This window comes from Mus caroli, chromosome 11 (assembly GCF_900094665.2).
Source record: "Mus caroli chromosome 11, CAROLI_EIJ_v1.1, whole genome shotgun sequence".
Lineage (NCBI taxonomy): Eukaryota > Metazoa > Chordata > Mammalia > Rodentia > Muridae > Mus > Mus caroli.
The window spans coordinates 66505135-66532225 of NC_034580.1; the positions used below are offsets into that span (position 1 = coordinate 66505135).

Below are 27091 nucleotides of genomic sequence, written 5' to 3' on the forward strand. Positions count from 1 at the left end.
GGGGTGGAGTCAGTTATGTTTCCAGATAACTACTGCACAGACTTCCTGAAGGATGAGTAAGGCATGGCATGGAGCTTGAGGTAGAGAAGACCTTCTTATAGCTGGTCTTCAGAGAAGCTGACTAAGTGGCCTGGTAATCAGGGTCTGGCCATACATATATTATGTCCAAGGTAACCATTTAGTTATCTCCAAAGACACAGTAGTGGTGGAAGGGCTCCTATAAAAGCAGGAGAAATCACAGTTAGATGTAAGCAGGACAGTAATCAGCTGCTATCCAACAATATGGTTTTGGGTATGAATAAAAATACCTATTGATTCTCCTTACCTGTTGATAGCCCCTGTTCGTGATTTCTGGAGTACCCCAATTACCAAACAAATAAAGGGTTAACTCTTGTCACTCTGTTGTACAATGCAGCATCCAAGGTCCAGGCCCAGGGCATGGCAGTGAGGACTTTGAATGGTCAATGGGCACTATCACACCATGGGAGATTAAATATTTTTAATCTTCAGGATTTTAAAGATAAAGTTGGTCTCCCTACAAACTCTAAAAGAGCAGTGTCTGAGGGAGACGTGGTGATATGCTTGAAGAGAGCCCAGAGGAAGGCAGAATACTGGCCTAGGAACCCCTGCGCCTTTCTCTTAGGGAACTCGCTGGCCCTGCATGGCCAAGCAACCTCCTTGGTCTAGAGAGTGCCTCACAGTGTAGCCCTAGACCAGCTGCTAGGACTGCAGACAAAGCGAGCATCTCTTTGCAGCCCGGGCAGCCCGCCATCCCCTGAAAGGGATCCTGCAAGCCACGGAAGCTGCAGGAGTCTCCATCAATCACTGCGCATTTCATTATACCTTGGACAACATCCATAATGGAATAAAATGTCAGTAAGTTTACTAGGGAAAAAATAGTAACTTCTCCATAGCCAGTTTGTTTTTTTATTGATAGTAATTTCCAAAGACATTCCAATATCTCCAAAGCCATCGTTAATAGCCTCACGACTTGTCCATTCTGATGTGCAAATGAACAGATGCAGAGTCACAGGCGGTAATGCATCGCCTTCGTTTCAGCCCAAAGTAATAAATCCGCCTCAGGAGCGTCCCAGCACATCCCTCGAAAGTTCTTGCTTTCCTGCACATTCTTGCCTCTGTCAGGGATTTAGAAAAGTCATTTGTTATGTTAAGTGACAAAAGGCTCCTCTGCTCCCCCACAACCCAGAGGGCCCATCCGTGTCTCAAACCCTGGCTGCACCCCAAGATGGGGGCTGCTGGATACTGGGGCTGGGGTGGGGGCTTCTTCTGCCCGCTGGTCAGACAGGGATGCTGGGTAGTCAGCCACTTCTTTCAGCCTGGCTGTTGAAACCATTGTTTTCCTCTCTTCTATTAATGTGCTAATTATTCAGCTAATATTTACTGATTCACTGCCCCAGTAGGTCCCAGGTTAGAGTATAGGATCAGAATAATAATAGATGTTATTTATTTGAACATCTGTTATGTATGGAGCACCATTGTGTGTAGATGTCCATCTGTCGTCTTGTCTTGTTTAATTTAATCTTCAAAGAGCCTACTGATGTAAGCAGTGCTCTCGCCACTTTAACAATGAAGGACCTGAGTTCCAGGGGCTGTAAAGTAACTGAGAGCTCTTCATTATTAAAAATGAACTCTTAAACATAAAACAGTCGCTCCTGGTACCTGACACTCCCAGCCATTTGTTCAATGTTGGACATGCCTTATCTTGTGGAATTCTCACAACCTCCGGCTTCTGGAATTGATACCGTGTCCCCATTTTGTAGATGGGGAGCCTGCATCGTAGAGAGGGGGACCTGCACATCCCAGGTCACATAGGCCTGTCCTGGCAGAGCAGGAATTTGAATCTCCACTATCTTATTCTCAGAAATAGGGACGCTCGCTCTATCCCAGCTTTGGCAAGGCTTGACCAAGCCTTTTGAGCCTTGTGCCTCCTTGTGTTTGGACTGTTTAGTTGAAAGCTATGATGGGCTTTTTTTCTGTATCAACCAACACATTGGAAATTTCTCAGACACTGCTTTTCTTTTGCAAAGTAGATGGGCAGAGAATAATTCATGCCCACTGCTCTCGGTGGGTTTTTTTTCTGCAGCCGTATATAATGGATTCAAGGGCATTGAGACTCATGAAAGGGAGAGAGAGTTTACAGAGATCCATACCAGGGAAGCAGCCTCCTACCTGGGAGCAGGTGCCTGTGCTTAGCACACATGTATTGATGCTCAACCCTCCATGGAGGTGACCTCAGGAGGCATGGAGTTTAGAAGGGACCATATGGAAGAAAGTGACTGTTGGCTTCCTCGTACTGGCATCTTCTGACCTGAGATTCCCTGGAGCCCTGGGTGGTGCAACATCCTGTTCTCATGGTTGTCATCTGCTCTAGGAATTCAGACCCCTGAGACTCGGATCAGGGTGTAGCCAGCTGGTCCACCCTCCTTGTGGAGGGGCTCCTCTGCTCTTACACCCAAGGCCTTGGGACTACCAGTCTGGTTTGTAGGAGCTGTGACCCAGTTTCCAGATAAGTGATAACAATATTATGTCTAACCCTGATGAGTCCCTTGGAGTAAAGATATTGTCCCTACCCTCTAGGAGGCTTCAGGTTTAGAAGATTTTTAACAGCAAGTTGATGGCTGGGGTGTGGCTGACTATTCCAGTGATTAGCTTGCTTGTATTTTTAAGACAACATTTTAGAGTCCTGAGACCCGAAGTGTTAGGGGAAGGATTCCGGCTTTAGGATAGATGAAAAGCTCTGGCAAAATGAGAGGAGGGAACTAATCCAGAGCAAAGGCGCACATGCACCTACCTAACAGTTGGGGAGACTGAGGCATGACAATTGAGATGATCCAGCATACTCCAAAGCAGCCTTTACACTCACAGACAGAGGAGCCCCTCCCTGCTTCAGGAATGAATGGTGGGGCGCCCCTCCCCTTGCCCTGCAGCAGAAGCCACTATTCCTTCTGAGGAATCATGACCTCACTCTTCTTCCGCCAGCCCTGTGAAGCCACGAGGCTGCTAAAGAGCCCTGTGCTCCTGGTGCACACTCCTGGTATGGTTTCAGAGGTGCTGAGCAGCAAGAGCACACATAGGCTGTGTGCAGCCCCAGTGCAGGTGTCCTATCCAGTCCCCAACATAGCGGTTGCAGATGTGCCTTCCCAGTTCGCAGACCATGTGAGAGTGTGTTTGCAAATTCCCAAATGCCATTTCTTCAAAACAGTGATGCGTGTGACATTTACACGCTTGGGGGCTGCGCTCACATTCTCCAAGTTTCTCTGCAAGTCTGGGAGGCATCTCCTTCCTGTCAGTGACAGGGTAGGGCTACCAGCAACTCCCACTGGTGTCTGCGTGCTCGGATCAATCGTGACACTGCCCTCTGGAATCATCCCCAAGTGTCTCTGACTGGAGAAGTGCTGAGGGTATGGCAGAGGGTGTCACGGTCACTTGGCTGCATGAGTTCCCACGTGGACACCTGCCTCAAAACTGACAGACTCTGTTTACCAGTGCTAGAAAAGCATGGCAGATTTGTTTTAAAGAGTCCTCTGCTTATGGGAACTCTTAGGTTAACTAATTCCAGACTTCCCCTGGATTCCAAGCTCTCTGTGGCTCATGTGCAGGTGGTAAATCTGTGTCTTGGGACCATAGTAGAGGCAGAAGGCCTCTCTGTGCCTAGCAAGGGAAGGGAGGGTGAATTCATTAAGCCAGTGTTGCAAGGACTCATGTGTAAAAATGCCAGCTATCCTGATCTGATCATTCCCATATCTATCATCACACTGTACCCCGCCAATACGTACAATGAATAATATTTTTTTTGAAAACTCAGATCCAAGCATAGGAAAGAGGGGTGGTGGAGACAAGCTGCAGTCAGGCTGACTCTGGGTTCTTGGCATTACCTCTGGGTGCACAGTAGGCTGTTAACTATGTACACAGTAGGCCATTAACTGAGCAAAGGAGCAGAAAGCTGCCCAGCTGCCCACTTGGCTCTTGTACTGAGGGGAAGTAGAAGAGGAGCCTTCATCCCCTCTACTTTCTGGAGAAGTACATGGGCCAGGCAGGGCTGGAGATCCCAGCTTTTCCCCACTGGTAGCAGGTGGGCAGACTTTCCCAGGGATGGAAGCCCATGGCAAGGGCCCTCCCCAGCTCTTGGGCCTATGATCTCAGCTGTGCTTCAACCTTGCAGGCAATTACCTGGGATGCTTCAGTGAGGAGGGCCAGGAGAGAACTCTGAAGGGAGCAGTGTTTTACGACTTGAGAAAGATGACCGTGTCGCACTGCCAGGATGCCTGTGCTGAGCGGTGAGTGTTAAGCTGGGCTGTTGATAGCACTAGCATGAGGTTAGAAGACCGTCTCAGAACCAAGGGACATCATGGTTGCTGGTTGGCCATCCTGATGCCATTACACCTCCATGCATTAGACTCTAATTTCCAGGAGAAAGTGCATCAGCACACTAGCAGCTATCCTGGCTTCCATCCCTGCTGTGCTAGGGACATGCCCTGAGACCCATGGGGGTTCTTTGAGCAGGCTATAGATGAGGATGAAGACCCACCAAAAACTAGTTTACTCATCTGTTTAAAATGAAATAAAGGGACAAATGGACCTCAGTTAAAATAAAGTTGAGTACCAGTCCAGCGGTTAGAAAATCCATGTCTCCTTGTGTTTACAACAGAAGTTGTCTTTCTAGATACTATGAGCTTTCCTTCTGGTGATCAGCCATCTGTCTCTAACAGGACCATCACAGCTCGTGTGTGTGCTCGAGTGCACATGTGCATATGTGTTCATATGTGCATGTGCGTGTGTGTATGTGTTCATGTCAGAAGACAAGCAGAGAGCATAGCACATGGCACTCTTCACCTATTTCAATCACCATAGATTCGTTTACGATTTCTTTCTGTAAGTCAAGTCCCACCCTATTCTTTTAGGTAGTCATAACTCATTTCCCACTTTATACCTGGAGAAAGCAATGACAGGGCCTGCCTTCCCCAGGCTTGGTAGCTCAGAGAAAGGTGGGGCTGAACATAAGGATGGCGATGTCTCATTTTAGCCTCTTCCTATTTAAGGAAACTGAGGCTCAGAGGTAGCAAGTGACGACATCTGTCATCTCTTCCTGTAGAGAGACAGAAGCCGGATGGGACTGCATTACTCTGGCTTTCACTCTGGGCTCTTCCCATACAGTAGCTGTGGCCCTGTAGGATACCCTGCAGGTTCTGTTTCCCGTGTTGTTCTATTATGCTGTGAGTATAAGGAGGAGAAGGGGCTGCCGACAGGGCCACACAGGATCATCTGTTGTGTGGGCATCAGGCCAGTGCTGTGCTGGCACTGAGCACACTTACATTTCCACCTGTGGTCTGTGTTTAGGCAGCTTGAGGTCATCTGTGTGAGTGTGCACACCACAGCAAGGGGCAAATGCTGTACTTCAGAGCTCTGCACACCTCGTGAGAACCATGTTCCCACACATCACTGTGTAATCCTTTATAACTTGAGGCCATAGATGGAATGGAAATTCATTCTCCAACCTGATGAGACAGATCAATGTTGTTAAATAGTTTATTCCAAAGAAAACATTATCCCTACACTTCAATGACCTTTAACTCTGGATGGAGCCTGATTCCCTAGGCCAGTGATTCTCAACCTTCCTAATGCTGCAAACCTTTAATAACAGTTCCTCATGTTGTGGTGAAACACCCCCTCTAACCATAAAATTATTTCATTGTTACTCCATAACTATAATTTTGATGTTATGAGTTGTGATATAAATATCTGATAGGTAGAATACTGATATACAACCCCCGTAAAAGGGTTGTTTGACCCCCAAATGGGTCACAACCCACAGGTTGGGAACCACTGCTTTAGGCCATGCCCCTGTTCACTCACCCAGACCTCTTTTCAACTTCAAGTCCATCCCAAAGACCCAACTACCATCCCCTGACTCTGACCTCTCCATAGTTTGGACTCCAGCCTTAGCTCTGGGCCCAGCTTGGATTCACCCACACTCTGTGTCCCTGCAGGTCTTATGTCTATGCTGGCTTGGAGGCTGGTGCAGAGTGCTACTGTGGGAATAGGCTGCCGGCCACACGTGTCAGCCTGAAGGAGTGCAATCAGGAGTGCAAGGGAGAGAAAGGCTCCATGTGCGGGGCTGTGCGGCGGCTCTCTGTGTACAGCGTGGGGCTGCAGCAGCCGGGCTCCAAGAAGCGTGAGTGTACCAACCTCGTCTCAATGTCCCATTCACCTAACCCACACTCCAGAGGCCAGAATCTGTTCCCTCTTTCTCTGTCACCCACACCTGACTGTCCCCTTGCATGCTGCAGATAGAGAGTAAGGGCCATACAAACCTAACTGCCTGGCTTTGTGACTAGATACCTCCCCTTGTCCTTTGCAGAACTGAATAGGAAAGCAAGGCATGCTGTGTGGCTTCAGAGGGCTCGCTTCACTTCTTCTCTGGGTTCCAGTCTTCTCTAACTCCTCTGGATAGAGCTAGATCTCTAGCAATAGGGTGGTAGACTGGACCATCTGAAATTGGTTTGAGGAGACAGAAGACTTGAGACTGTATAACTACAGCTCTGCATTTGTGAATAACTGGAGAGTTCATCTGCCTCGGTTAATACAAAAGTTAGTTTTGGGGTTTGGGAGGTTCTTAGAGGAACAAGTACAAAGTCTCTCTCAGGAGAGCTACGCCAGCCAACATCGAAGGTTTTCACGATAAACTCTCACCAAAGATGAGCAAACAATTCAAATTATACAGCTTGAGAAGAACTAGCCCAGGCCTGAGGACCATGGCGGGCCACAGCCACTGTGAACAGGACCACAGTAGAGGGAGAGTGACTGAGTTCATTCCTGACTGCTGTTCAGGTGTTTCCTGCCTCCGGCACTTGTGCCTGGGAGCCAAGAGGGCTAGATGAGGCAGTGCCCTGCAGGGAAGACATTGACTGTATATACACGAGCTCAAGGATTTGCTAGTGAGTATATTAACACAGCAGAAACCTACTGGTACCTAGCATGTGCCGGACATGAAGGTTACCCTGTCACTTAGGCACCTGCACAGGTTTCCTGAGGACTGGACTGGCTTATGCTAGCTTCTCAGATCTTTCATTTCTTTGACTTCAGATGATTAACCTGATCCCTGATCTCTCACACCCAAGCCCCAGCAGGACCAGACCTGAGGTAGACTCTGGGCCACCCTCCCAGCTTCCCACTCTGCTCAGTCGCTAAGTTGGAGACAGCTGTTTTGCCTCTGCTTCCTTCTGATTGGCCGAGGGACAGATGGTCTGGTCATTCATGCCAGCCGTTGGTCTTGAGTGGGCCGGAACTGCTGTTGTGGTTCATGTTGGCAGTGGCGGAGATGCCATTTCTGCAGCCAACTGTGTGGCTGACCTTTGCGTTCTCCTGCCCTCTCCAGGAGCTCTGCTAACAGGCTGTCAGAGGTGATCAGGTGACCACCCTTTGTTAACTGCAGCACTGCGGCTGCTGGGACATATTCAAAAGCATTCTTTTACCTTCCAGTTGGGATCAGGCTCAGTCCTCACACCTTATCAGTGTCTTCCTTGGACAGTGTTCTTCTGCCCTAAATGGCCCCAAGGCTCTCTCTCACCTGGGGACACAGAGCTGGGGCTACAGAACAGTTTACACTTATTGGCATTATCCACTTACAGTCATAATAGGGATGAGCACAGACCACTTGCATGACTTCCCAAGCCTCGTGGGTTGCTTCCCCTATTATAGGTTATGCTGAACCCCATCATCCCATTCATTCATTCACTCACTCAGCACCCCTTGGCACCTGCTGTGTTTCAGTGTTTTTAGGCTGCACACAGGGAGCCAAGGGACCACACACAGCCTCCTTCTGAAAAGTTTCATTCTGGAGTCTCATGGCCAGCATTGTCCCACCACCCTGCCATGCATGTCCTAGACTCCCTAGAATACTGGTTACTCTCCTCCATGCTCTGTCTGCCCCGATGGCCCTTCCTTCCCATGTGCCTCTCAGTGTCTGTCCCATGCCAGTGATTTAGCTCTGTGGCCTGAATGCAGTCTTTGTTCTTTGTGGCCTGACCTTGGCACAGGATGGCACAGAGTCTCCGGGGGCAGGATGCTAATGCCCTTGGCTGGCACACCATCCCTGAGCAGGTGTGTATGAGGAGATACAGCTGTTAGCAGCTGGCACTGGGACACACAGTGTCTCCATAACAGTCATCAGAGATTTGAGGATATAAGTGAGGAATGGTCCTTTAGTCTGTGACACAGGGCTAGTGACAGGTTGGACAGCCCAGTTTTTGAAGACTCAATGTTAGCTGTTTTCTCTGCAACAAGTGGCCTTCCTAATTCTATGCACTGATTCCCAAACCCTTGCTCTGTGGTCAATCAGGATGGGCTTCCACATCCAAATTTTACCTACATTTAACTGTTTATAAGAAAAAATTATTCCCACGCTACCCAAGGCTGTGGAGAGTTTGTGCTGCTGGCTAGGAAATGTGACAGGTAGAACAAGTTTGAGAGCCGATCCCAAGCCTCAGGAGACCTTATATGAAGAGGAGCGTGGGATGAGAATCAGATGCCATCTCAAGAAACTTATCCCCAAGCAGTTGGTGCTGGAACATTCCAGAAGGTTTGCTCAGTACCAAGGGAACCAAAGAGCGAGCTGAGTTTTTCCACCAGAAGGTTGAAGAACAACTTGGCAAGAAGATTTCTTTGTGACACAGGATTGCAGAGTATTCCTAGAATCCAGGCAGAAGTTCGAGGTGGGAGTGAGGGCAGCCCTGCTGGGAGGCTCCGGGGGGCTCTGTCTGTCGCAGCACAGCAAGAGGCAGTGGATACGAAGGCAGCTCCACTTTTTTCTTCATGCATGAATCATAGAACTTTCCGGACTATCAGCCTGTCAGATCACCTACTGTGGAAGCTATCATGAAGTAAAATGGAAAATGAAGGCAAGAAAAGCATCTACTCACCCCTGCCCTCACCCCTACCCTCATCCCTGCAACCAGAGATATGGTAGGAAAAGCAATCCCTTAATTTGCCATTACAGCCACGTAGCCTTTGTCAGAGACCCTGGTGATCATGGTTCCCGTGTGGGTTTTTCTCAGAGGCTCGCTCAATCCCATCTGAACCCTTTACTCTCCTCTCTCTTGCGTGATCTCTGCCCCTCCTGAGTATCGTCACATAGGTAGCAAAACCCAAAGCCAACCCCAGATGCCACTTCTCATTGATACCCCATTTCCTTCCCTGCAGGGCGCACTGCCACCTACCGAGGGTGCTTCCCACTGCCTGAGAACGTCACCCACACCTTCTCCTCCTCCATGACACAGGCCAACATGACTGTGGAGACGTGTTCTGGATTTTGTTCCCAGAAAGTAAGAACAATTATTACCTTTGTGTGATACTTCAGTCAACAAGCGTGCATAGTGGTCTTTAGAGTATGGGCAGGGCGCATGCTCGACCAGACACATCCTCTCTGACAGCCCAGGTGGGAGGCAAGGAAGGAGGGCTGTGCCAGGCCAGAAATCTACTATCACACAGGATAGTTCTTTGGTAGCACCCACTGTGGTTTGGGGCTGGTTAGGGAAGATTGTAAAGCTGAAAGAATGTGTCTGTGTGCCTTTCTGCACGGAAACTCTTGGCACAAGCGTCACATGTTAAATCGACCTTATTTGAACTCAGGGAGGTGCCAGCTCAACCCTTACGGACAGCTGATGGATTTTCTATTGTCTGTGCCGAGGGCTGTGGCTGACTGCAGGGGCCATACCACTCCGGTGGTTCAATCCAGGCTTCAGAAGGGAGTGGAACTCTGTTAGGGCTGGGCTGGGCAGGGCACCACAGTCCCCACTCTGTGTACTCAATCTGAGGTGGGATGAGGAGTTGTCAAAGGCAGGTGGGGATTGCAAAGTTCAAAGTCAGGAGTGGGTGAGGTGTGGTAGGGAGCTGTGTGTCCACAGAGCTTGGGGGGTATTAGGCTGGGATTCAGTCATCTCCAAACTGTGGAGGGTGCTGTGTTTTTGCAAGTGACTGTAGGTGACGGTGGGCTGGGAGCTGGGCTGATTCAGTTGTGCTAGGGCCCAGTAGCCTCTATGCTCTGTGGGTTTTGACAGCGTGACAAAACAGAGCTAAGGGGAGGAGAGGGCATTGCCTGTGATGATGATGACAGTGGGGGCTGGGGTGGATGGAGCAGGGGCAGCTGCAGTGAACTGAAGTGGCCACATCCTCTCACTCCCACCCCTGCAGCCTCACTGGGTGCTGCCCTCTTCCTGCTTTCTCAGCTTCTCTGGAAATGCTTCCCTTGCAAGGTGGAGACTAACAAAGCTTTTATAGGCATCCTCTCTCCTGAGTACACTGTTGACTGATGACGTACTTCTGCTTTGTGTCACCGGCATTTTCAAAGCCACTGCCATCAGGGTCCATAGGTCACACATTACAGTCACCCCAGAGGTCAGTTTATGCATCCAGCCTGGGAAACCACTTTCTCTTCTCCTATTCATGGTGGGAACAGATTTCAGTCGGGGAGGGAATAAGGACAACCACACAAGTGCCAGCCCTGCCTGTGGCTAGAAGGAAATAAAGCACCTGAAATTCTGAGCCATTCCCCCAGAGGATCCCTAACCCCAGCTTCCTCCAAAATGTAGAAGGCCACTGGTTTAGAGCCAGAGAAAAGCAGAGCCTGCTTTGGAGGGGCCAGGGGCTTTCCAAAGCCTATCTGCTTTAATCTTCTCAGCAAGGGACCTCCTCGAGCTCCCTGGTAGCTGCAGGAGGCAGCTCAGGTTTGCAGAGGGATAAGCTTGTACACAGGCAGAGATAGGACTCCTGAATCCACCATCTGTGCTTTTCCACACTGCAACCTCTCCTTGCGACAGAAGGTGAGGGAGAGATGACAAAAAGAACTGGAAAAAGAGAAAGTTCAGTTGCCATGACTGCGGGCTTGGACACCCCGGGGTTAGGTTTGAGTAACACTTTTTTGTAGGACACAGGAAAGAGATGCCAAGGCAAGTGGGCTCTCTCCTACCCCTCTCTCTTCCACCCAGCCTTCTCCCTGGGAGGCAGCTCTTTGCCCTGGCTTCCCACAGCCTGTTTCCAGAAACTGAATATTCAAACAGTTGCATCCTAGACTGGTCTATTACAAACCCCAGGGCTGCTGGTCACACAGTGCTTGCACTCTTCCAAACTGGCCCTGATCTACCACACCATCCCTTAGAGATCAATCCATATGGGTGTAGAAAGTGAACTCCAGTCTTTCCCAGCCTCACAGATGTCCTATAATTTATTTAACCAAACCCCTACTGTTCAGGTTTTAGATTGTGTCTAGTCTTTTGCTTTTACAAACAGTGCCGCAAAGACTATGTTTAGGTCATTTTGTATGAGTGTATCTGTAAGGAAAAAATAAACCCAAAACCCCCCCCAAACCAAAAACAAAACACTCTCCCAGGCAATGCTGGGTTCAGGAGGTAGCTTTGTTATTCAGTCTCGGCTGCCAGATTGCCCTTGGCAAAGGTTGTACTAACTTTACACCTCTTCCAGAGATGTGGGAGGGGACATAGCCACTCTTGGAGGGTTCTCCTCCTCTAGGGAGGGGGCGTCCTAGGAAAATGTTCCAGTATTCTGGATGTGTCTCCCCGTGGGCAGCCCAGAGAGCCCTGCCTGGTGGTTACAGACAATAATTTAAAGATGAGAAACTCCTTGCTATTCTCAGCTCTCCTTCATATTTACTGGCACAAATCCACATCGCTACACTTTTACAGTGGAGTGTGCCAGAAGATCCCCGCAGGCTCCCGGTATCATAAGCCGTTTTGCACCTTAGCACCTTGTCTGACTCCCCTGCAGATACATCTCAAGGGCGAGTTACTGGCTTAGCTCTAGCGTTTGCAGCAGGCATGGCTCATCAGAGCCACATGGAAAAGGTGCCTGCGGTTCTCAGGCGTGGCCATGTCCTCAAAGCATCAACCGTGGGAATCAGTCCACTCATCTCTTGCCCCAGCCCCCGGTCAGATAGAGCAGGAAGGGACATTTCCTTGAGTCTCATTGTTGAGAGCTGCAGGGGTTTGCAGCTGTGGTAGAGTCACCTTTAACAGCGCTCAAGTTGAAAATGGCTTTTAGCAACCCACATTTAGCAGGATTTGGCCAAATTGCATAGGCTGAGTGTTTACAGCGGTAAAAATCATGTGCTGGGTGCCAGCAGAGCCTAGCGATGAGTGGGGCACAGTGCGTGGCTAGGTAGAGAAAGCTTATGGCTGGTGGGGAGCCAAGGTGCATGACTGAGAGGCAAGTGTCTGAAGGAGATGGAGATTCCTTAAAGGCGAGGAGGAGCACAACTTCTGGGAAGGGCCTGGAGGACTTAGGGCAGTGTAAGTAGATAGATGGACGAGGGAAGTGGACAGTCCATTGGGAGAAGAGACATCTGGGAGTCAGTGAGAAAGACAGAGAGAGTGGGGAAAAGTTAGCAAGAGTCTTGGATGTCTACCTTCATGTTCAGTGAGTTGTTTTGTATGGTTTTGTTTGGCTTTTAATTTTCCAGAACAGGAAACAGGAAGCTGCTGCTGGTGTTGTAGGTGGTGAGGCGCTAGGAGTAGCATGACACTCAGTCTGTAGACAGGATGTTTTGGACCAGAGAGGCGAGTGGAGCTGATGGAGGAGGGGTGAGAGCTGCTACACCAGCCAAATCCCCTGGAGGCGTGATGTGGGTGGAGAGTTGATCTGACCAGGATCCATAGATCCTCCTCCGAGGCAACATTCTTCAGGGTCAGCTTCAGAGATGCTTGGCAAAGCTGCCGCAGTGGTCAGCCTATGATTGAGCTCTTGAGTAAGGGATTCCAACCGTGGCCAGAACAGAGCCAGTGAAACACCATCGATGGATGTATCAGAGTACACCTCTGCTCTCCGGGATGCCAGCCTGTCTCCTTTGTCTCTCTCTTCCATGGTGGTATAATGGGACCCAAGGCCTCAGCCTTGGTTCTTGAGATTTGGAGACTTCATTGTTTCAGGAACATTGATAGGACATTTAGCAAGGACCCCAAGCTTCCAACCATGGGGTGCCAACAGCAGCTTTCCCCTCAAGGGTCACAACTCAAACTTCACACACTGACCAAGATCTCTGGAGCTAAGACCCACAGCCCTGGAGAGCCAACTTGAATGTACAGCAGTGCCTTCCCCATGGTACTGAATCCCACTTTCAGCATGAAGGCCTGGGTAGGGAAGACACTGGAAATTGGCCTGACCATGGCTGCTGCAGGGAGTCGTATCCCGGCTTCTCTACTGTACATGGTGAGAGGGCGGTGGTACAGCAGCAGTGGCACACTTGGCTGTACCGAGGACTTCCTTCCCTAGACAGTCCAGTGGCAGTGGCATGGCAGGACTGTCCAGCATCAACCTCATCACCTCTTCACTGGGCCAGAAAATAAGTTCAGATGCCACACGCAGTGAGAATGGACAAGGTCTACCAGAACCATAGAGTGCACTGTGTTACAGACGTTGAAAATGTGTCCAGACATTTGGGGGAGCAAGTTGGGGTGGGGAGCTCACAGCAGACTGTTCAGCGGGGCAGAGCTAAGCCAGAGGGTGTGAGAGTAGGAGGTGTGTGAGAGGTGGTGCTTGGAGGTTGAGGAGCGAGGTCCCCGCTGCAGCGCCCCCACTTCCGAGCTATCCGATCAAGCGATCAAGCGTTTTTTTTTTATGGCCTCATAGATAAAGATCCCTAGTTTGTCGTAGTAGCTAACATGGACTTAAGAAGATTCTGGAAGATGGCTGAACGATGAAGAACATTTGAGAGCAAAGTCAGCCTCTTCATGATCCATTTTTACTAGCATACGTTAATTATGTATAATAATGGATTTCATTCCCCCATTTTCCCGGTACAAATAATGCACCCCATCACCTTCTCCTGTTTCCCTCCTGTTCCTGTTGATCCCTTTTCTCTCGCCACCTAGCATCTCTTCTGCTCTCACATCTTTATGTTGATGACGCAGTGAATTTCATTAGGGTTCTTTTCAGGGTCCTGAGCGAGGGTTTGTTTATGGTAGCGTGGGCTCCTTACCAGTGGCTACACCATGGGAAAAAAGTAATATATTTTTTAAAAATTATGTGTGTCTGAGTTAGCTGTGTGCACTGAGTGAGTACCCACAGAAGCCTGAAGAGGGCATCTGATCCCCTACTGTACTTAACAGACAGTTGTGAGCCACACACTGTGGATGCTGGGAACTGAACTTGGGACCTCTGGAACAACAGCAAGGGCTCTAAGCTACTCAGCCATCTCTCCACCCTCCCCAGGTAGTGCATTTTTAAAGCCCTGCAAGGTGGTCTTGTGTAATTTGTGATATCCCTGTTGGATAGAAGGAAGCCTGCTCCTTTTCAGAATCCTGATGCCTCCATCATTCCATACAAGGTGGGAAGCAGCCGGGGTGGGGGAGGTTAGATAACTTGCTGTGCGCTGGTTCCGTCTAGGGTGATTAATTTGAAGACTGATATTTGTGTGCAAGAGCAGAGACTATAGTGGGAGTGAGAATTCTAAAATGGGAAGCAATGAAGTCTGACACCGTCTGCAGCAGGTTACTAAGCTGTGGCTGTCCCCAAGTCGTAATGCCTGGGAAACTGGAAAGGCAGGCATGACCCTGCACCTGTTTCCACCCAGTTTACCTGCTCTGACTAAATTCCCCTGCGTCTCAAGTGGCTGGGAAGGGCCTGCCCCAGGGAGACCCCCAGTAACTGTGCAGCACTCGGGTCTTTGTCACTAGTAGCATCTGTGGGGAGTCTGGGATCTGTGAGCCTTGATTAGAAAAGGAGTTTCTTTTGCTGGGTTGCATATGTACTTTCCAGTAGCAACTTGGGAATGGTGCTTTAGGCTACACAGGGTGAGACACATCTGCAATCTGAGCACTCAAGAGGTACAGGGACCGGTTGATTGTGAGTTTAATACTAGCCTGGATGATACAGTAATCTCAAAGGAGCAAGGTCCAAGGATGCGACTCACTTAGAGAGCCCTTGCTTAGCATGTATAAGACCCTGGTTCCATCCCTAGCACTGCACAAAGCAGAGTCATCTAAAAGTCTATACAAAACCTGTGATGTTGAACCATGTATGTGATTTTAAAATTCTCATTGTTTAAGGAGGTTGCAAAGGTAAAAAGGTATCTGTTACAGAAAAGTTGAAGGTGTGAAAAATAGAAATAAATCGTATTTATAACTTTATTGCATCAGAAAAAACAGTTAAAAACATACGCAGTCTTTAGATATTATTCTAGTTGTATATGCAAGCACTTTGTTTTCTAATGTAAACATTGGGCCATTGCATCTTACATTCATCTTCTCTTTACTGTGGCCTATGCATTTCTGTCACTGTGCTGTGATTTTTGTGGCTGTGTGGCTTTCATTCCCCTCCGTCCCCCTTCCTTTCCCCTCTCCTCTCTCTGCATCCCTATTCCTTTCCCCTCTCTTTACCCTCCCTACCTCCCTCCATTCTCTCCTGTCTTTTGTCTTGTATATATGAGTGTGTGTGCATGCACTTACACACACACACACACACACACACACACACACACACACACACACACACACAGGAGCTCATGCGTGCACACGTGACCTGGAAGCCAGTGAACAACCTTGGTATCATCCCTCAGGAGCCATCTACCTTGGGTTTTATTAAGACAGGGTCTCTCACGGGCCTAGAACTTGCTACATAGGCTAAGTTTGCTGGCCTGCAAGCCCCAGCCAGGGATCAACCTGACTCTCCCTCCCCAAGTCTAGAATCGCAAGTGTGCACCACCCCATTTGCCCTTTTGAAATGTGGGTTCTGGAACTCACATCTCCATGCTTGCCAGGCAAGCACTTTATGGATGGTTCCATCTTAGACCTGCCTCCTTTTTTTTTCTTTTTTGTATTTTTTATTTTCTTTTCTTATCTATGAGCACATTCACAATTGTTCCCTGGAACTATGCTAACAAGGGAGCTGAGGATTTGTGATTGGTGCACGCATGGAAGACTCTTGGTATGTTTCTCAACTGTGCTCTGTCCTTCTCAAATTGGTCCAGAGAAGGACTTGAACTTGTGATCATTTGAGTCTTAGGCCCTACTGGCTACATCCTCATTTGTGATGCTGGCTGGTCCTGTCACTTAAATCCTCCACCTTTTGTGTGGAATGGGGTGAGAATGCCTACTCAAAGATGTCACGGATCCAGGGATGTCTCGATTTATGTTTGCGGTGCCTCTTGAGTAACTCATTGTGCAGGCAGTGATTGTGACAATGGTGATTGCTTAACCTGGATCCTTAGATGGTGGGACATTTAAGAAACTGACTCGGGAGAAGCCAGATCTTGCCTTGGTCGATGGATACCAGGCTCCTGGTGGTTGGATGGATCTTCACCAGCTCTCTCTTGGATGGTGTTTGACTTTCATGGAAGGTATTCTCTGGGAGTTGGTCTAATTTGTCTATCTCCCATGGACTCAAAGCCTTCCCAAAGCCATTCCATACTAGTGATACCTGTAGGTCCCCTGGGGACACTCTGACTTCCCCCAAGCCATCATGCTTAAATTTATCTGTGTGCATAGGAGGGAGTTCAGTGTGAGCCGCCAGCATCTTGAGGTTGGATATGTGGAAAGGGCTTTGCACTGAGAAAGTGCTGGAGGTCTTGCAGGTGAAGCCTCTGGCACTGTTCTTTGAGCTGTACCTACACCCCCAAAACTACAGCTGTTAAGTACTCTCTGAAAGGCACCTAGAGATCACTTCAGCCCTTAGACCCCATTCTTGTGAATGAAGATTCCTACAGCCAGAGGCCAGGCCTTTGCTCATGGCTCCAGGCAAGCTACAGAGCTCTGTTCTGTCTCAAGACCTGATCCTTGCCTGGTGCACACTCCTACTGAGTCCCCATCCCAGATACCTTAGCTCATGTCCAGAGGTGCAGAATCATCCTGTGTCCTAGGATACAGGCCTAACTGGCTCTCCCTACTCGGCTTGACTCCAGCAGCCCCACACAGCTCTGGCTTTCCTGCTTACTTTTTCTGCCTGGGTTTTTTCAATTCCCTACACACACACACACACCATCCCTCCGTCTTTTTCTCTCATTGAAGGTTGGAGTGGGGGCAGGGGCATGGTAGAGCTGGGAAGTTGGCAGAAAGATAAGATTCATCAATATTTAATTTTTATGGAAATCGTGTCCTCGAAATCCCACGGGGCTGAAAATTGTTCTGTGTTTTCAGAATCCAGTGATGTCGCCGAGGCGGTTATGTTGTAAATAAAACTGCATTACTGTCTGCAGCTCTCCCGTTGCTCTGCAAACACTCGGAAAGTTGACAGTTTAATCCACTCAGGGAAGCAGAAAGGTTTGGGTCACTGGTGGGGGCAGCAATGGGCATATGAGATGGGCAGCCCTGGGATATGACGATGGAAGTGAACCGCAGCACCAGTGTCACTGAGGAGGCCCCGAAGCCCACGGGCCTCAGCAGAACACTTAGGCTAGAGAGACTGCTGGCCTCAGCAGGAATCTGAGATAGCAGGGCCCTGGGCTTGGGAGGGCTTGCTCTGATATAGCCGCTTTCTCCTCCCTCATACCCTCTGAAGAAGTACAACATGGTTAGTTGCCAAGAGCTTTCAATGCTGGTGGAATCTAAAAAGGATGTTCATTCATTCATTTGTTCGTTCATTCATTCATTCATTTGTTCATATATAAAACACTTTTACTAAAACTCCTGCCACACGCTAGATACTGTTTTAGACCCCAAGGATATTGCCACACACAGGACACGGAAATCCCTTCCCTGTTCACATTGTTACGAGTGGGGCAGACAACAAGCCAGTTAAAGAAGTAAAGTATGCAATATGCTGTGTGGTGGTACGCACATGGGTGAAGAACAAGGCGGGGAGGGCAGGGGCGTGCACATGAGATCTTCATCCTTAGATGCCTCAAAGCAGCTTAATTCACAGAGGCTAAAATCGAGTAATGGCTCAGATGGCCATCAACACACAGTCCATCCACATGTGGAATGGTATGGTCTAGGGAGAAGGAATAAGCTCCCAACATGTAAAGCAACGAGGACAGACTAGACGAATGGTTTTCTGAATGAAAGAAGCCAGGCTCGCAAAATCACGCACCCGGTGATTCTATTTATATGGCACTCTAGAATAGATACCGCTGATCTCTGGTAATGGAAAGCTTAAGTTGAGGGAGAGAAAGATGTTGGAGAAAGGACAGTAGAACCTTGAAGTGGGTGGAAATGCTGCCTGACTCCAGGTCTGTCTGTCAAGGCTGACCAAGCTGTGCACTTGGGGTGAGAGCGTCTCATCAGGAACCCATGCACAGTGAGGAAGAAGGTGGGAGGGGACTGCAGTTTGGAAAGGGGTACACAGAGAAGGCCTCCCTGAGATGGTGGCTGGGAGAAAGTGAGAGAGGGGGTATGAGGTGGGACATTCCAGGCAGTTGGGATAGCAGGTGCAGTGACCCTGAGGTGGGAGCCTGACTCAATAGCTGAGGAGTAGTCTTAGCTGATTCAGGCTGCTGAATCAGCACCACTGACCAGGCAGATTAAACAACACATATTAACCTTAACCTAGCTCTGGAGTCTAGAGCCGGAACCACCAGGTGGTGGTACCCACAGCCTTGGTTTCTCCTAAAGCCCCTCTTCCTGGCCTGCGTCTCCTACAATCCTTAGATGCTTGTCTTTAGGTTTTTGTCTTTCCTGGGCTTTGGCCTGTGAGGAAACCATTCACAGTTAAAGGGCCATCCCAACCTAATGGCTTCATTTTAATGAACTGTATAAGGAGATTTGAACTGAAACTCCACCCTCACAGTCTATGTGTGCTGGAAGGAGCTGGACACCACCACACTACTGCATGCTTCCAAGGGGCAACAGGGGGTCCTGGGAGTCCCTGCTGGGATGAAGGTACTACTGAGGGACAAGGCAGGATGCTGATGTGCTGGGGGGGCGGGGCGGTGGAAACTTCAGGGGCCACACCCACAGGGAAGCTTGCTTTCAGAAAAACTGGCTGAGTTGTGATGAGAGTCAAGCCACCAAAGGGGCTTATCATCTATAAACCAGTGTGGAATCTACACAAGAGACATGATTGGATCTGTTGGCCCCTTATGCCAGTGAGCACAGTGCCATTCTGGTATGAAGAAGGGTGGGGGTGGGGGTCAGGGGTTGCTGGGTTCAGAGGAGAGGGTCTACTCTGCATGGAGGGTCAGCAATCATCATTGCTTCTTGGCTGTATCCCCTAGGCTCTGCTTCACCTCCCCTGGCTGCAACACTATCTCTTGTCTAACACCGAGCGCACAGCTCCTCGGCTTTACCAAGCCACGCACGGAAAACGCTATTGATTTTCCTTATTTATTTATGAGATTTCTTGCTGTGGGCAAAAAATAAAAAGGTTTGTGCAGCACCAACTCCCTTCTCTGCAAACACCATCCTACACCCACCCACTGCCTCCCTCTGTTAATGCAGGCTCAGTGCCTAAGAGGCCTGCCACTCCCCTTGGGATACGAGGGGGTGGGGCTGAGTGTCCCACCTACCTCCTGGCACATAGTGGATGCTCACAGACATGTGTGAGGGAAGTGGGTGGGTTTTTTTTAATAAGCTGTGGTTAACACTAAACTGGATAAGGAAGCCAAAAATGGCCCATTCCTATGTGGAATGCCTACTGGTACCGTGCTGAAGCATTGGGGCCCAGCTCATCTACCCATCAGGCTACCGGTTACATTTCATTACCCTTGATCTATGGTGAGATTCTAGTAGCTCAGCATCTTATCCATTGTTGCACACCAAGGGATCCAGAATTCACATCCAGGTCTTCAGAATGTTCTCTCTGCTGTATGATGCAAACACTCCAGAGAGGATCAAGAACCCACTTGAGAGATGGCTGGTGCCTCCAAAGGAGGTATTTCCAGTCCCTTCGCCTGGCGGAGGCTTCCCATTTTCAGAAAGGCCCCATCATCTGAGCATGTCAGAAAGGAAAAAGACTTGTGTTTCTCTACTCTTCTATCTTTGGAAAAAAGACTATAGGGATCTGCCCCCACTGGGCTGTGGGACCACTAGCTAAGAGGTCTCTTATCAGTGTGGCACAGAGCCCCGTGGCTGCAGAGCTGGCTTCCTGTCCTCACAAGTTTGCACATGCATGCGAATCTCTTCCCTGATATCTTCACTCATGCAAATCTCTCTCTTCCCTGATAGCCTCACCCACCCTCCCACTCCTGTCAGATACCAAGCCACATCCGGGACACAGTTCTAGGACCTGCTCAGTTTTCTGGAGTTTGTTCACCTCTCCTCCCATGGTATGTCTCGTGCAATGTGGTGACTGTCAGCTTGTCACCGTCCACTCTGAGCTCCTGTAGGGTAGAAGTCACCTCTCACTGCTGACTATCCCTGGTTTGAACACAGAGCCTGGTGGTCATCCCTGCTGACCCTATATGAGTGGCAGCGCCTCCACACGTCTAGCTCACACCTGAGCTACAGGCACAGGCCACTTCTTCACCTCACACTCCTCCTCTCCTTCTCCACAGGAGTTTCCTCTGGCCATCCTCCGAGGCTGGGATTGCTATTGTGCTTACCCTACTCCCCAGTTCAGCCTGCGGGATGCTGTGGATGGAGCACTGTGCAGTCAGGCCCCAGAGACACAAGGGTTACCTGGCTACTGTGAGGTCTACCAGACACCCGTGCAAGGTGAGCTCTGAATACTTCCTGGACTGTGCCACTGATACAGGTCCATTGAGCTTCTAAGGCTAGAAAGGAAAGGTATGCCTGACTGTGCAACCACAGGGTATAGGGTATATAGTTTCCAGTCTCTGAGTAGGGAGAGAGAGAGAAGGTAGGATGAGACCAGGCTCTTTTTGGAAATATGAGCCTTTGGTAATGGTAGCATAAGAGGCAGAGAGGAAGAGCAGAGAGAGGGAGGATCAGTGGGATAATGCAAGGGTTAAGACTCAGAGCCACAAAAAGAATACTTAGATCTCAGAAGCCTCCATATGCTGGCACTCCCCCGAGGTGTCATTACATTGCCTGTGCTGGTCTTAGGGACTGATGGGGAGGACTAAGGACTGGTGGGGAGGACTAAGTTCTGATGGCAAGGTCTAGGGACTGATGGGGAGGCCTAGGGACTGATGGGGATGGCTGCCTCATAGGGAGGGGCATCCAGGAGAAGCATTCCCACTGTTTTTCAATGTCTTCAGGGATCATACTCCAGCGTTTCTGTCAGCAGCTCTGGGGAAGGAACATAAGCACAGTTGTGGGACTCAAATTACTCAGCTTCAATTCATTGCACTTCAGTGGCATGGCTAGGTCCAGACACAGCCCTGTCCACCTCCCCTAGCAGAATCTGGAGTCCTCAGTGTTCTGTCAAGAGGTTTTGGCTATCCCAGAGAGACAGAATGGGGCAAGGATCTCTAGAGCACCCAATTCCCAGCCATCAGGGGTGGGAGGCCTTATCACATCACCAGCCACTGATCCTTCGAACAAGGCATAGGTGGCAGGTCCCTTAATCACCAGTCCCTGTCCAGAGGATTCCAACAATGGATCTGAGATCACAGTGTTGGGGACTTCATGGTGACTTGTGGACTTTCAGACACCCGGTGCACAGACAGGAAGTTCCTGCCCAACAAGTCTAAGGTGTTTGTGGCTCTGTCAAGCTTCCCTGGAGCTGGGAACACATGGGCAAGGCACCTGATCGAACATGCCACTGGCTTCTACACGGGAAGCTACTACTTCGATGGAACCCTGTACAACAAGGGTAAGCCAGGCTTGCAGTGGCGGGGGTGGGGATAAGCCGTACCCCTCTCACAAGCCAGCCTGTGATATTGCTGGCTACTCTCCGGCCTGGTGACCCCGCTGCCTCCATGACTAGCACCAAGCAGAGGCCGCCCATCTCGAGGTTCTCTTGATGCAGATTCCGCTCACATCCCCAGCCATCCGCCCACTATGGTCAGCCACCTCAAATCCCAGTAACCCAGTAAAATCAAAACTCTAGAGGCTTGTAATTTAGAAGTAAGATTTATATCAGTAAATTCTCAATTCACAAGATGCCCACACAATAATTTCAGAGCCAATTGATAATGACATAAATTGCCCACCTAGGTAAGACAAGTTGTCCTGTAATTATCCGTCCTTTATAAGATATTCATAGCTACCTGTGACTAGTTAAAGCCACGTGGAATCTGGATCGTCCTGTTCTTCCTCCATCTTCCTTCCTTCTCTTCCTGTCCTCTCTTCTCTCCTCTCCTCCTTCTCCCCCAAACTTTTCAGCTCCACCTTCCCTCCCCCTGCCCAATCACCAGCTCTAGCCTTTATTTTACAAGTGAAGGTGGGGAGAAGGTTCACAAGAAGTCACTGTGTGCATGACTTGCACCTGTGTATGAGATTTCCACCTCATCCAAAGCTCCTCCTGGGAAAGTGGAACTAGCATCAAAATACAAGCAGCACCAGGATTATCCACAACACCAGCCCTCCTTGGAATGCTAGGATTTTCCCATAACCCCCTAGTCATTAAGAGTGAACATTAATCTGTTAGTTCTTTTTTTTTCCTAGGCAAAGGGGTAGCTCATCATCATTTAAAAAAAATAAAAAAGCAGTTATTTAAATTGGTCCAGAAATGGGCAAGAACTGTATGTTTTCTAATCTTTCCCTTAGAGAAATAAGAGGCCTCGTTATACTGAGTAAATTAACTTAAATGGCCCAAGTCTGCATGCTGCTTGAGAAGGAAGACCCTCAGACAAGTCAAGTGGCATCTAAATTTGGCAGAATGCATTTCTCAGCTGTCAAGTGGCACATTTGCTCTGGGTTTCTTAGCCGGAGTTTGGTTTGCTGAACCTACAACACTGTCAGAAACAAAAACAACCCAGAGGGATGGATGTGTCTATGCTTGGCAGCAAGTTCTCAAACTGGTTGTGCATATGTGTGACCCAGTCCTATCTTCCAGAGATGCTCGGGGTGCCTGCAGATGGGACAAGGATGGGGGCAGTTGCCAGCTCAGCACATGGTCCTGCTTTGTCTGGTTGGCCCCTGTACCCGGGCTGCAACGACCTACAATGTTTGCCTTGAAGGCCTGTACCAGCTGCCTGGATGTACGTGTAGACAGATGCCAAAGTGTGGAATAGCAGGCTTCAGTGCTGCCAGGAGGCACCTGGGCTGTGGGCTCTCAGACAGCAGCCTGACATTCATAGTCATAATTGGCATGTTTGGTAAGGTCACTCAAGGCAAAGTCTTCTGGTATTTGGTCCATGGCAGTAGCAAGTTTTGGTGAGAATCCTCACTTCTGTTTCAAGAGTTGCATTTTCCAGGCACCAGGAAGCCCTGCTGTTGTAGAAATGGGTGTCTTGCCACCATTGCCAAAGAGGGGCATCTGGACTCTTGTTTCCAAAACTTCTAAGCCAAGCTTGTGGAAATTTATGGAGCCTGTGCTCTGAGCTGGGTGTCCTGGACGAGGCTGACCTATGAGACAGGAACTCTAGGCAACTCCTCTCCAGAAAGACCTTCCATAGCATTCCATTCTGTGGTCTCTTCTGCTCTCTTCCCTTGAGCCTCTGGGCTCTGCATGTGAGCCACACCACCTTCTAGACCATAGCCTCTGCTTTTATTCCTTTAGTGCTTCTGTATTTATCCTGCTGTTGTTGGGACAACGTGACCTGGCAAAAGCAACTCAAGGGAGCAAGGGCTTATTTGGATGACAATTTGAGATGGAGTCCGTCAGGGTAGTCAAGGGAGCAGGAGACAGAAGTGGCTGGTCACACTGTATCCATCCATGGTCAGGAAGAACAAACGCAACAAATGCTTGTGCTGAGCCAGTTTCCTTCTCTTGTGGGGTCTAGGACCCCAGTTCAGGGAATGGTGTCGCCTTCTTTTAGGGTAGGTCTTCTTCCCTCAATTAACCCAGTCAAGATAATCCCCCACAGACATGGCCAGGGGCTACATAATCCCTCACAGGTATTCCTTCCTACCACCCTCAGGTTTGTTTCCTGGCCAAGTCCAAGCATATTGAGTTGACAGTATCAGCCATCACATGATCAAAAGTCCAGCACGAGGAGCCATAAGAACTTGTGGAATCCTGTGTCTCTGGGGACCAATGAGTACAGTCTGGTCTTTCCAACCAGTTGTCACTCAGGTTCTGAGTACACAGTATTTACTTACTAAGGAGCCAAGGGAGGATGCATGCAGGTAGCAGAGATGCTGGTCTGGAGGACAACTCTCCATTCATGGATACTGGGTTGTGGGTCCTCAAATGCTGTGGGTAACGCCTTCAACAGAACTGCCCTGGAGCCCACAGAAGGGACTCTCTAGTCATATGATAATCCAGGAACCTGTGGTAGGATATGGCATGAGGTCAGCCACTGACCAATGATGGCTGCCTTGTCTCCAGTGAGAGGTGGCTAGAAGATAGGGGCTTTACAGGGACACCCAAGGGCATATGAACAGAGCTCTACAGTTGTCAGAATGTTGTGTGAAATTGTGCGGGTCACACACCGACTCTGAGCCTCAGTCTTCATCTGGAACAAAATTCTTTTTTAAAGATATCTTTATGTATAGTTTACTTTTATGTTCATTGGTATTTTGTCTGTCCATATGTCTGTGTGAGGGTATCAGAAGCCCTGGAACAGGAATTACAAACACTTGTGAGCTGCTATGTGGGTGCTGGAAATTGAATCTGAGTCCTCTGGAAGAACAACCAGAGCTCTGAACCGCTGAGCCATCTCTCTAGTCCCGGGATAAAATTCTTTACAATAGGAAAGTCCAACGTGTGTCACCTTCTGGGTCTAGGGTCAGGACCCCGCCCCTTGACTCCTAGGGACTTCAGGAAATAATTTGCCTCATGATGATACGAACATCTTTCTCATTAGAAGAAACCTCCTGTGCATACTTTCCCTGAGACAAGAGTCACTCCTGTGGAGGCCTCTCCTGTCCCCATCCTGTCCCCCAGGATGTCACCAAGTCCCTGTGTTACTGTATAGATAGGATCACCTCATATGAGAGAGAGGGTTCTTTCCTCCACAGAGGTCCTCTCATTCCTCCTGAGCAGGGTTCAAGGGTGAGAAGGACCATTGGCGGAGCCGGCGCACCATCTGTGTGAAGACGCACGAGAGTGGCCGGAGAGAGATTGAGATGTTTGACTCGGCCATCCTGCTGATCCGGAACCCCTACCGGTCCCTAGTTGCTGAATTCAACAGGAAATGCGCTGGACACTTGGGCTATGCCCCTGACCGCAACTGGAAGAGCAAAGGTGAGGGATGGATGGCCTGGGCAGGGAACCGACATGTGGCAGCGTGAAGCAGGATCAGAACACACATTCCTGGCTCTGGAAGGCCTGGCTGCTCACACTTCCTCCCCAGCTCCTCCAAGATTGCTCTGTCCACACAGTGTGATTTTTTTTTAAATGACTGCCATGCAGATGGCAGGCCAAAAATCTCCTCTATCCACCCCCAGGTGTGTGATGAAGTCATGTACAACTAGAGCTTGCACAGAGCTGAGACAGCTCTGCAATCATATTGGGGTCTATGGACTTTAATATGTGTTATTTCACCCTGATTTGAGGTGGATTATATATCCTGTTATATCTGTTATATGTCCTGATTTGAGATGGATTGCTTGGGTCGACATCTGATTTTGATCCTTTTATCCTGCAATGGCATCAGCCCTAGGTCCCACAGGCTCACCCAGACTCCTCACTGTCCAGGAAAGTCCCAGGGCAAAGGGCAAAGAACTCACAGCATATAGGAGAGAGAGTTCTCGCTTGTCACATGGCAGACTATTTATCTGAACTTGGCACCCAAGGTCACAGTTTTCCAGGCAGACCTAGGACTCTTCCAAGTCTAACCTGATAAGAACCCTGAATTCACCCTGGATCCCCAAATGGGTCAGCCGTGGGCAGTAAGAAGTCTAAAACTGGCAGCACCCCGCTCCTAGTCAGGCCCTACAGAGCCAGCAGCCATGAGAGGTAATCCTGACTCATACTTCTCTCCCCTCTCCAGAATGGCCAGACTTTGTGAATAGCTATGCCTCCTGGTGGTCCTCACATGTCCTAGACTGGCTCAAGTATGGGAAGCGGCTGCTGGTCGTGCACTATGAGGAGCTGCGGCACAGCCTGGTGCCCACACTTCGGGAGATGGTGGCTTTCCTCAATGTGTCCGTGAGCGAGGAGCGGCTTCTCTGTGTGGAGAACAACAAAGAGGGCAGCTTCAGGCGGCGTGGCCGGCGCCCTCATGACCAGGAGCCCTTCACCCCTGAGATGAAGGACTTGATCAATGGCTATATCAGGACAGTGGACCAGGCCTTGCGTGACCACAACTGGGCTGGGCTGCCCAGAGAGTATGTGCCCAGATGATAGGCCCACCCTGATTTCCTGCTCCTGCTGAGATGCGGTTACATCAGTGGGCTGAACACTGCTCTAGTGCATTGATCCATGGACCCCTGGGATGCATGGGGGCTGGCACACAGGCAGCAGGGTGTTCTTGAAGGTGCTGCTTTGTGTGCAGGAGATCTGAGGCAGCACAAGGCTTACCCAGAGGGATGTGCATCACAGGACACTCCTTGCCAGACACTTCCGCATCCTCAGACACACTTAAACATCATCCCATTCTCACAGTGACCATTTTAATGTGCCTAAGCCACTTGAGTGGGGTGGGTCAGACACTCCCAGCTTTGCACACACAGACAGAAATGGACACACACACACACACACACACACACACACACAATGTGCCAGAGACTGGCTATCTGCCTCACACACGCTCCAGGCTTTGGGAGGCCCTGGGTTTCCTGGGCTCAATTGGGCACAAATTGGCTTTTGGGGGCCCTTGGCTCTGGGATATTGTGCTAGGGAGACACTATTGATCTGAGTAGTGCACTGGGGACTGGAGGTGCACAGACAGACTGTTGCTGATGGGTACTGTATGACCCTGACTGCTTGTCTGACATCCCATAAATGTGTGTGCTGTGACATCCTGGCACTGCAAACACTGTGTCTCTGCCTCTCTCTTCTCTGTCGATGGTAACTGGCCACATTGTGGCAACATGAGCCCCCCAAGCCCCAACAAGCACAAAAGGTGACTTTAGGACACCCACTACTATTTAGCTTAGCCCAGCTAGTCTCTTTCAACTAACAACATCAGAGCAGCTCAGAGCAGGCCACTTGCTTCTTTGTCCAACTGTTTTGGGAA

The 27091-nt window shown here is 49.5% G+C and overlaps 1 protein-coding gene across 5 annotated transcripts in view; it reads left to right on the top strand.

The window, feature by feature from the left end:
• Positions 1–26890, top strand: part of Wscd1 (WSC domain containing 1) — a 39233-nt gene extending 12343 nt beyond the window's left edge. For all 5 annotated transcript variants that reach the window (XM_029484169.1, XM_021177907.2, XM_029484167.1 and 2 more), the window contains exons 3-9: positions 4184–4298; positions 6009–6193; positions 9220–9341; positions 20453–20612; positions 21511–21675; positions 24955–25155; positions 25904–26890. In XM_029484169.1, the coding sequence (XP_029340029.1) occupies positions 4184–4298; positions 6009–6193; positions 9220–9341; positions 20453–20612; positions 21511–21675; positions 24955–25155; positions 25904–26256 (1301 nt within the window). In that variant the 3' untranslated portion in view covers positions 26257–26890. The remainder of the gene's footprint in view (positions 1–4183; positions 4299–6008; positions 6194–9219; positions 9342–20452; positions 20613–21510; positions 21676–24954; positions 25156–25903) is intronic.
• Positions 26891–27091: the final 201 nt, after the last annotated feature.